The following is a 10,519-nucleotide window of genomic DNA, read 5'->3' on the forward strand; positions in this document are numbered from 1 at the left end:
GAGCTTGCAAGATGGGACTGTTAGGTTAACGTAAAATGGGACTCTTAAGATAGGGCTCTTAAAATAGGAGTCTCAAGATTAGACTGATGAAGTAGGGCTAGCAAAGTGGGCCTCGTAAAATATTACAAGGTAGAACTTTCTACATAGGGCTTTCAAAACAGAGATTCACAAATTGGGCTAGCAATATGAGGCATGCAAAGTAGGGCTATCAAAATGGGGCAAGCAAAGTAGAGCTGGCAACACGGAGCAGGCAAAGTAGGGCTAACAAAATGGGGCAGGCAAAGTAGGGCTAGCAAAATGAGGCAGGGAAAATAGGGCTAACAAAATTGGTCTCATAACGTAGGGCTTCCAAAATACGATTTCCAAGCTATACGTCACATTTCTCAAGCATGAACCTTTCAGGTCCGTGCGAAGGTCCATCACGCCCTAACCCAGACCAGGATCGCTGCCATCGCTGTTCGTTACACTTCTGAGCCGACGTAATGCCAAGTAATACCCTCGCAGTTGCACTTCTATAATCGTTTCCTCGTTTCGCAATGGCTCTTCGTTTGCGACACTCCGGTACGTCTCTGTTCGTGCTCGTCGTCGAGGATCTCCGTGACGCCTTGCCTTGGGGAGAAGGAGGCGGTATTAGGAACGGGGGGAGAAGGCAGAGAGTAGAAGCAAGCAGAGCAGCTTTTCGAGCGGCCCGCGAAATTAGCGAGCCCGGCGTCGGACTTTCTAAAATTTAGACAAGCTCCGCGACGCGTTTTACGTAACTTCCTTCCGGCGACGGAGCCCGCTTTCGAGCGGCGCTGCGGCGCAGCAACGCGCACCGTTCCCTCGCGATCACTTGCAATTATTTAGATTATTCTGCTCCAACGGTGCACACTCCAGTTTCCAGACGGCTAATCTCTCCACGGTGCACGGTGTACCTCGTGGCCTCTTATCTTCTCACGGCCGCCATCTTTCCTATTCGACACGAAAATGCCAGTCAACCTCAGCTCGCTCGTTGTTTTATTCAAACGCTTGCTCTCGGCTAGCCTAAATACGCTTCGAAGTGCTTAGAAAACCGTCTTTTGAAACGGTTTCACGGAAGACAAAAATGATATGCGAGCAAATCGGATAAGCGAGATTCCACGGCATAATGGAGCAACGGATAAATTCTCGTAAAGGACGAAAACTAACGAGCATGGAGCAATTAACATTCCCGAGACATCTTTTTACACGTTCAACGGCTTCTTGTTATGGTGATCGAAATGGCGATAATTCAGATTGTTTCTGCTCGGTAGAACGTTTTTTTCCCGCGCGATCTGATAGCGTTAATGCCTTTTATGTAATTCGTCGGGAAAAATTCGAAACGCCGCGCGGCGTGCACGCCGCGGAATAACGAAAGGCGTCACGTGGACGGATAGAAAGCGCGATGATCGCGATGACGGTTGCATCGGTGTCGTCGACATTACCGAAAGGTCAACGCCGGGTCGACAATGCGCCTTTAACACTTCGCCCGCAGGTGCGTTGTCCTGGAACTTCGCGCAAACCTGTTTTCGGATCGATGTAAAATTATTCGAACAAGATTGAACAGCAACGGAAATCTCTCGGGAAACATCCATTGAACGGCGCGCGATGTAACGAACATAAAATATGAAATTAATACGTGTGAAGTGTTACCTTGGGACTTTTTGCGCGAGTGTGTTTATCTGGCCGAGATGATCGCGAGACAAGTAGAAATCGTGGCCGCGGAACAGTTGCGAGTAATTCCTGCAAAATGTTCGCAGAGGTTCACGCGAATTTGGCCGAGTGTCGCGGAACAATACGCCGGAGGATGATCAGATCCGCGAGCGAAGAAGAATCGCGCTCGGAGTTCGCTGCGCCGCGCCGTTACGAAACCCAGCTGGTCTCATGAGCGAGGAAATCGTGGCATAACCTTTAGCATAATAATGGTAGAAGCTCGCGTTTGCTCCAAGCCGAACGGAGTTTCCACTCGCGACGGAGGTCGAGAGAAACGGGAAATCGTCGACGGAATGTCGTCGTCCAAGGATCACTACTTTCCTCGATCCATTAATCGCTCGAAAATCTTCAAAAATCTGCGAAACACAAGCTGCGAGCCAAATCAATTCTTATTCTCAAGAAAACATTCATTGTTGGATCAACGGACCCAGAAGACAATGAAGTCTTCATCTAATAAATAAATCAATGTAGTCTACGGCTGGCTGAAGTCGCAGAAATTTTTGTGGGAAGAAAGCAAATGGGCCGGGAGGACGAAGAAGCCGGAGGACCTTCGACCTCAGCCGGTGTCTCCGATTTCGGCCGTATGTGTCGCAGGGCCTGAAAGACGAGAAGAAGAAGAGGAAGAGTGGAGAGGGAGAAAGGCGGAGACCCCGGTGGAAATACGCAGAAAGCGAGTGGCACGAAAGTGAGAGGAGGCAGTATCTCGTCGGCCTTGGGGCCTCCGCGAAGGAACATTTCACTCGCAAAGACCATCCGAGCAGCGCGTCACGGATCCTGATAACAAGCTCCGCGCCGCGCCAGGGACCAAGAAAGGAAGACGAGGAGGAGGAAGAACGGATTCCTCCGGGCTGACCGGTCACAGGCTATTTTTGCAACCGGTATTACAGTTAACGACGAGAAACACGCCGCTCGAGCCTCCTTCGGGCCCACAAGATTTCTCGGGATAACAGACGCGTTGAAATTTTGCGGTACCTCTTTTGAAACCGCCTGTAAAAGTCTAGATTTGATTGTCTTACAAGAGAAAACGAGCGTTGGATGACTGTTCAGGTGTCTTTTGAGAAATGCGATCTTTGGAGTGCATGGTAGATGCCAAGATTTGATAGCACCGATTTTGAAACTGCCTGTAGAAGTCTAGATTTGATTGTCTTGCGAGAGAGAACGAGCCTTGGATGACTGTTCAGGTGTCTTTTGAGGAATACGATCTTTGAAGTACATGGTAGATGCCAGGATTTGATAGCACCGCTTTTGAAACTGTCTGTAGAAGTCTAGATTTGATTGCTTTGCAAGAGAGAACGAGCCTTGGATGACTGTTCAGGTGTCTTTTGAGGAATACGATCTTTGGAGCACATAGTAGATGCCAGGATTTGATAACACCGCTTTTGAAACTGCCTGTAGAAGTCTAGATTTGATTGTCTTGCGAGAGAGAACGAGCCTTGGATGACTGTTCAGGTGTCTTTTGAGGAATACGATCTTTGAAGTACATGGTAGATGCCCGGATTTGATAGCACCGCGTTTGAAACTGCTTGTAGAAGTCTAGATTTGATTGTCTTGCGAGAGAGAACGAGCCTTGGATGACTGTTCAGGTGTCTTTTGAGGAATACGATCTTTGGAGCACATAGTAGATGCCAGGATTTGATAGTACCTCTTTTGAAACTGCCTGTAGAACTCGAGAATTAATTGCTTCTAAAAATAGTACATCTCATGGACAATTGTCGGAGCGTTTTTACCAATGGAGCATTTTAAATACTCACGTGCAAGTTGTATTAGCATTCACCCATTTTTGAAACTCCCTGTACAATTCAGAGCAGAAACCAAAGCGGAAGGACGATCGTTCGAGCTCCAAAGAAACAATTTTTAAACTCTGCTGAAATTACCTCTTGATTAATTGTTCTGTCTCTTTTGAACCGCCCTCTAGAGCAAATACAGGGCTCTTGCAGATTCTAAAATCGCCAGTGATTCGACGCCCTTTTTTGAATCGCCCTGTAGATTCGCGATCCATGTAGAATGATAATACGATTTAAAAAGAAGTATCGAAGCGATTGTAGGACTACTATGGCCCCTAAAATCGCCATTGTTCCGGTCCAGCATTTTTGAGCCGCGCTGTAGAATGTCAGTCCACTTAGAAAAATAGTTACAGTGAAAAATCGGTTACCAAGGCGTCCCGGGGAAGGTTGGTTCCGTCTCGAGGGCCCGCGAGAGGTGTCCGAAAGTTTCGGGATCGTTGTGTGCGGGGTCATGATTAAAAGATGAGCCCGGCTGCAGATCGGGCGAGCACACGCCCACGACATTCCGGCTCCGTTGGAATTTCTTTCTCTCTATGTTCGATTATGAACGCGACACGGACCCGCGTATGCAAATACAGGCCGTCCAGGAAAATAATTTACGAGATACGGATCATCGACGAAGACTAGTCAAGGTTCTCTCGACCGAGGACGCCCGGGTGGGGGGGGAAACGGGATAAACACACAGACAAGTAGTCATTGTCGTCCATTGTCGTTCTCGTCTCTTTCTCTTGCCATTTCTTTTCTCTATTCTTTTTTTTCGCAGACTTTTTTTTATTGTCGTATTAATTTACATTTATACAGTAAGTAGCTCAGCCGTTCTGCGAGTGGGCAGCCTTTCCATCTATATACAGGATGTCCCGCAACGAACGGTGCAACCGAGAAACAGCTGTGTACAGCAGAGGATCGTGATTTTATGGTTTTTTCCTATTTTTTTTATTTTTAATCTTTCTGTTTTATCGATTCACAGCTGGTTTTCGGTTGTACCGCGAATTGCGGGACACCCTGTATACACGGTGCTGTTGACCAAGAGCGACACCGTCCCAAGAGTTTTCCCTCCGACGCGCGCGAGTCGAATTGGCGTATCGATCACTGTGAGGTTAGATCACCTTCGATTTCTTTATTCCGCGCGGTTTACAGAAGCTGGATCGAGGACTCCCACGACTATTCCTTATCCTCGGCGATAAGGCTTCGGTTTTACTTGCACCTCCTCCCGCTGGGTCTCCTCCACCTCTTCCTGGACTGGCTTTCCTCTGGTCCCGCCGAACCTGCCGCGGCCCGACGATTTCGAGTCTACTGCGGCGGTGCTCTTCGCGCGATTGCTTGTACTAGCTCTGCAAAAACATTGCGGGTGTAATTTAAAACAGTAGAAACACTAGCAGAATTTTAAAATGCATTTCAATTTCGCTCCAGTTTGCTGCAACGCAAGTAGACAATGTTTATATTGCATAAAGATCCGCTGTCGATTCATAAGGGGGGAATCGTGGAAATATATCTTCGGTCATGGTTCATCAAGGTTCATGGATTGAACAAGAATAAATTATATATAGGTAGAAAGAAGATAGAAAGATAGAAAGAAATAATGAATTCTCAGTTCAACATTCAAGGATCATTTCCAGACTAATTCTTTGGGGAGAATCTTCAGTCACCAATCTCTAGATCGCAAAGATCATTACTTGGACTTCGGCGTGGTCGATTCGCCAGTCGACTGACTGGCCGCGGTCTCTCGATGGCTGGGCACCTGAGCTCTCCTTCTCTTCAAGGCTGCCAATAAGTCCTGATTTGATCTACAATTTCAAAAACCCAAAAATCATGTCCGATTCTCCGGCAGAAAATATGGCGAAAAGATTAGAAGAAGTGAAACCTAACCCAGACCTGAAGGGTCTAACTCCCCCACGAACGATTTTCGAAGACTCGGTGGTAGTGGTGGGAACCTCCTCTTGTTGATCTTGATTCTCTTCGAGTTCCACTTCCTCTTCCGCTTCCGCTGGCTGTTCCACCGGCTTCGCTGTGGTCCCTTGCGTCTGTCGTTCGAACAAAAGAATCACTCAAAAAAATCGTCCTATTCTATTCTCACGTGCATAAATGGCTATACTTTCACGGATGTAAGTGACTTACAGTGGCTGGTCCTTTTCTGCCCACGTTGACTCGCCCTCTCGAGGACAGCAGCCCTCCGAGACGACCGGAAGTCGTTTTGGCTGGAGCCGAGGGGGTTACTGGAGCCGGCGCTGCAACTTCCTCTTCGTAGTCGTCGTACTCTTCTTCTGATCTGGCCACGGCTATCAGGCAGCCGGTCGCCAGCAATCTGTCAAGAAAAATTTCTTTTCATTTCTAGTTGTTCGCAGAACAGTCATCTTTCTTTAAACACCCTGTTATTATTTGTCGCACGACTTTTGGACTCCCCTGTATGTAGGTCTTCACAAATTATAATGTTTCTCATACGATTTTTGAATCCTTTCATTGCTAATTGTTCCCAGAACAGTCATCTCTTTTTAAACACCCTGTTATCATTTGACTTTTGGACTCCCCTGTATATAGGTCTCCACAAATTATAATGTTCCTTATACGATTTTTGAATCCTTTCATTGCTAATTGTTCCCAGAACAGTCATCTTTTTTTAAACACCCTGTTGTCATTTGTCGCACGACTTTTGGATTCCCCTGTATATAGGTCCTCACAAATTATAATGTTCCTCATACGATTTTTGAATCCTTTCATTTCTAGTTGTTCGCAGAACAGTCATCTTTCTTTAAACACCCTGTTATCATCTGTCGCACAACTTTTGGACTCCCCTGTATATAGGTCTTCACAAATTATAATGTTCTTTATACGATTTTTAAATCCTTTCATTTCTAATTGTTCACGGAACAGTCATCTTTTTTTAAACACCCTGTTATCATTTGACTTTTGGACTCCCCTGTATATAGGTCTCCACAAATTATAATGTTCCTTATACGATTTTTGAATCACTCTGTATAGCGCGTTAGAAACGCGGGGTTTGTCGCGAGATCCCTGAATCGCCCTGTAGATACAGGAATTTTAGAGTGACTTTCGGCCCGACCCGTACAGCACGTTTTGTATCCAGCAATAGAACAGAAAATAAATAATTTACCGACCGCGAAGATTTCGATAGTGAAAGGCGACCGCGCATGCAAACGATACCGCGCCAGCGAGCTAGGAAACGCTTTCCTCCGGCGCGATCGACTGGGAACAGGAAGTCGGTTGTTTCTCGAGCAGGTCGCGTGTTCAACGTAACTAACGATCGGACAGCTGTTCGACGAAAAATCTGCGAGGAAGATGGTCACGCTTCGATAATTGTCTCCATATGGTCCCTAATCTGTAACGATCGTTGGAATCGCTGGCAACAATCGAGAGGAAGAAAGATGAGCCTCATCCGGATAGAAAGCGGATAACGATTAGCCAAATACTGGGAGATTCATATATGTGGGATTAGGAACGCCCTGTAGACTTAGGTTCACTGAAACACCATTACTTTTGTCCTTACAAGTATCCTCATTTTTATGGAATATTCTTAGCATAGACTCTTATTGTCATTTTTCTCGAATATTTACGTTTCGACCACAACATATGCAACGCCCTGTAGCCGGCTGAATGATCCAGTTGAATCAGCGCGTGCGTCAAAGCCACTTATATTCCACATTGTCGCTGTGAACATCTTCGTCGAATTTTTTCGTTCGGACCACGATATTTGGAACAGCCTCTAGCAGCAGCTTCGCAACACGACCGGGCAAATCGAATCGAAGATGGCGGAATCGGTTGGAAGGGCAGCACCCACTCGACGAATGACCGCGTTCCCAGAATACTGTACCCGTCCCCAAAAAGGCACGGGGCAACAGGACACCGAGGCGCGTGCCTCTCTCGCAGCGCAACTTTCGCCCGCGAAAGGATCGAGAATAGAATACCGAGGACGAGTCCTGCGGATCCAGCCGCCGCGATCTCGCCCCTCGATCGCCGCGTCCGTCGGCGCGATCCGCTCACAATTAACTGCAACGAATCGTCTAGACCCTGCCAAATCCTTTCAAAAACAGTTAGAAAACATTCTTCGAGGATCCTGAAGAAAACCCTCTTCGAGAAATTCAATTTTAAAGAGGACCAGGTGACTTTGGGACATATTTGCGGAAGAACCGTAAAAGATACGTGAACGTTTTTCACATGAAATGATTCTGCCAATCCAGCGGAATGGATTCGTAAATTCTGAGACACTTTTGCGACCGAACTGTAAGAGCTACACGAACGGTCCTTGCTCGAAACAATTCTGCAGCTCCCCCTGCATGTAGTGCCACTTCCGTTTCCAAGATTAGAAACGATCAAGACAGTTTAAACAACAGCTGAACATTGCAGACCGCCGATTTCCCGCTGCGCCGTGATCTCCCCCGAGAAATCGGACGGCGCGCGGCAAAACAACGCGGTAAAACGATCCTTTTCAGTAACAATCTCGCAAAATCATCGACGAAAATTAGCGAGCGTGACGCCGGTGACACAATCGCGGCGCTCGGAGGGTTGCGTCAGCGATCGGCGGGGCGGCAACAAAGGCCGGTCGCTTGCTTGGGCGCGCGCGCGCGCCCGTGCTTACAACAAAGAAATTGTCAGTTTGACCGTGGATCGGTCGAACGTGGAAAACGGTGGGCTTTCGAAACCGGAGCGGCAAGAGGGAGCCCAGATCCCCACTGGGGGATCGCGAAACTCGTCGATAAAACTCGATCGGCTTTCGAGAAATTCGACTCGGGAACGGTTTGCGTCCGTCTCGGCCTTCTTTTATTTCGTCTTTCGTTTGCTTCCCCGAGCGGCGCCGTCCTTTTTTTTCGATATGTATTTGTTAGCCGTGTCACGTACCCACGGCGGCTGTGTAGAGTCGGCGACACGTCCGTGGTAACGGATCGTGGCCGCGGCCGGCCAATCCCGATCCGGGAGTAGCTTGTTGCACGAGCCAACAGCCCAGAGAAAGTGAGTTTCGTACCCGTGAATGTCACAGGTCAAAATCCAGCCGGCGTCGCTGCTTGGCGGATCTACAACGCCGAGAAAACGTGCACACGCCGCTGCACCAGACGCGGGCACCTCTCTCGCCTGCTACGCGCGCGAGCGTTAGGACACGCGAGGCCTCGGGAAAATCGCGCGCGGGTTGCGCCACGAACCGTTGCCCCACCGGGCCGAGCTCTCATCCTCGGGACAATTCGATGATCCGGTGCAATTGTCCTCGAACACCAAACGTTCCTAAACGTTCAACGAACCGACCTCTCATCCTCCTATGTCCAAACGACTTAACGATCCTTGCCAATTATTTTTCAAACACCTTCAAACAACGTTCAAACGTTCGTAAACATTCAGCAAACCGACCGATCTCTCACCTCCCCTATCCAATAATTTCCAAATAATTTTCGAACAGCTCCAAACACCTCCCCACGTTCATAGAAATCGTGCAAACCCAGCCCGTCTCGCTCGGAGTGAACGTTTTCACCGAATCGCCGAAGGAAAAGCAACGGTACCGCGCGCCGGGCCCGACGTAATCGATATTTTTCATTGGACTCGTTTTCTAATCGATTTCCTGGTTCGGGCGGAACGGACCTAGCCTGGGTTTGCATAACGCTCTCCCGCATCCTGTTATTACAGGAGCCGGGTTTGTCCGGTTTCTACTGTCCTGTTGTGGTCCTTTGTTTTCCTCCGGTCGGATCGGTGGAAATTGTCGAGTTAAGACGGCGAACCGCGAGATACTCCGGGCCGCTTGTAACGTTAGATAAATACGCCTTTCGATCGCGTCCAAGGAGCCTGGCCTTGGCCACTCGAACGCGTACACGCGAGAGAGCTCGCCGAGGCGTATGTGTCGCGGCGAGGCGACGTTGAATTTGATAGTGCACGCCTGAAAGCAGCCGCTCTCGGTTGCTGCACTCGATTCGCGGCGATTCTGATCCTCGACGCGTTATTTCGGCTCTCGGGCCGAGTGGGACATGCCTTAATCAAATCATCCCGGTAGAAATACAGCTTGAGGGTTGGTATTTGAGATAAGCGTGAGATCTTTCATCTTGGATGATCAACTATCGAGGTTCAATGCGAAATAGTCCGATCCAGATCCTCTCCCGTTAACGACTCTAATGTGGACATACAGCCTAAGGGCTGATATTTGAGATAAGCGTGAGATCTTACATCTTCGATGATCAACTATCGAGGTTCAATGCGAAATAGTCCGATCCAGACCCTCTCCCGTTAACGGCTCTCGCGTGGATACACAGCTTAAGAATTAAATTCTAACAGAAAGACACGACACTTCCCATAATCCTTCCCTAATCCAGATTTGTTCTCGATAAAGGCTCCCAAGTGGACACACATCCTAAGGATAATTTTGTTACCCTAAAGCTTAAGATCAAATGTCCAAGAGAAACGTGACACTTTCAACCCCGAACGACCTGCCCTCAAAGTTTACCAGAAAATACTCTAATCCCGACTTTCTCTCGATAAAAGCTCCGAAGTGTGCAATCAGCCTAAGGATTGAAATCTCGCCGATCAAGCACCGAGGTCCGGTGGTCTCGATCACTCGCGAACATTCCTCGAACCCTCGTCCCAATGGTGGTAGCTCAAAGCTGGTACTCACGCGAACAGTGCGAGCTTCATGCTGTGTAGATTAGGGTTGCTGGCGGCTGGTGTTGTTGCGGATTGACGAGGGACGCGGCGTTAGGCAGAACGGTGTCCGGTCGGCTCGTACGTGTCCCGGTTCTGATCGAGACGGTGGATCGTGAACGGTGTGCAGTATTCGTAAACGACGACGACTGGTGTTGTTGGCACGGCCGCGATACCGCGAGGAATGGGTATATCGTTTGGAGTGGTAGAGGGAACCGCAAGCCCAGCCAAGCACACCAACTGCAATCGCGGAGGCTGTGTACTTTGGAGTGCCGCGGCGAGTTTCCCCTTCCCTCTATATATATTGGCACTCTCACTCAGCCGGACAACCACCCGTTTGCCGTCCCGAGTGGAGAAGCCCCATCCACCTATACCGTGCGTGTGTGACTTTGATATAT

General features: G+C 48.6%; 1 protein-coding gene across 2 annotated transcripts; it reads right to left on the reverse strand.

Annotated features, from left to right (window-relative positions):
• Positions 1-4,196: 4,196 nt before the first annotated feature.
• LOC143218728 (uncharacterized) lies at positions 4,197-10,387 on the reverse strand. 2 transcript variants are annotated; one of them, XM_076444129.1, is made up of 5 exons: positions 10,096-10,387; positions 5,610-5,796; positions 5,367-5,515; positions 5,168-5,278; positions 4,197-4,825 (listed from the first exon to the last, which is right to left on the reverse strand). In XM_076444129.1, the coding sequence occupies exons 1-5, from the start codon at positions 10,113-10,115 to the stop codon at positions 4,663-4,665; spliced, it is 630 nt and encodes a 209-aa protein (XP_076300244.1). In that variant the 5' UTR covers positions 10,116-10,387; the 3' UTR covers positions 4,197-4,662. The 2 variants fall into 2 exon arrangements, with proteins under 2 accessions (XP_076300244.1, XP_076300243.1); XM_076444128.1 differs by having other exon boundaries at positions 5,361-5,515.
• Positions 10,388-10,519: the final 132 nt, after the last annotated feature.

The sequence above is a fragment of the Lasioglossum baleicum genome, chromosome 20, assembly GCF_051020765.1.
Source record: "Lasioglossum baleicum chromosome 20, iyLasBale1, whole genome shotgun sequence".
NCBI lineage: Eukaryota > Metazoa > Arthropoda > Insecta > Hymenoptera > Halictidae > Lasioglossum > Lasioglossum baleicum.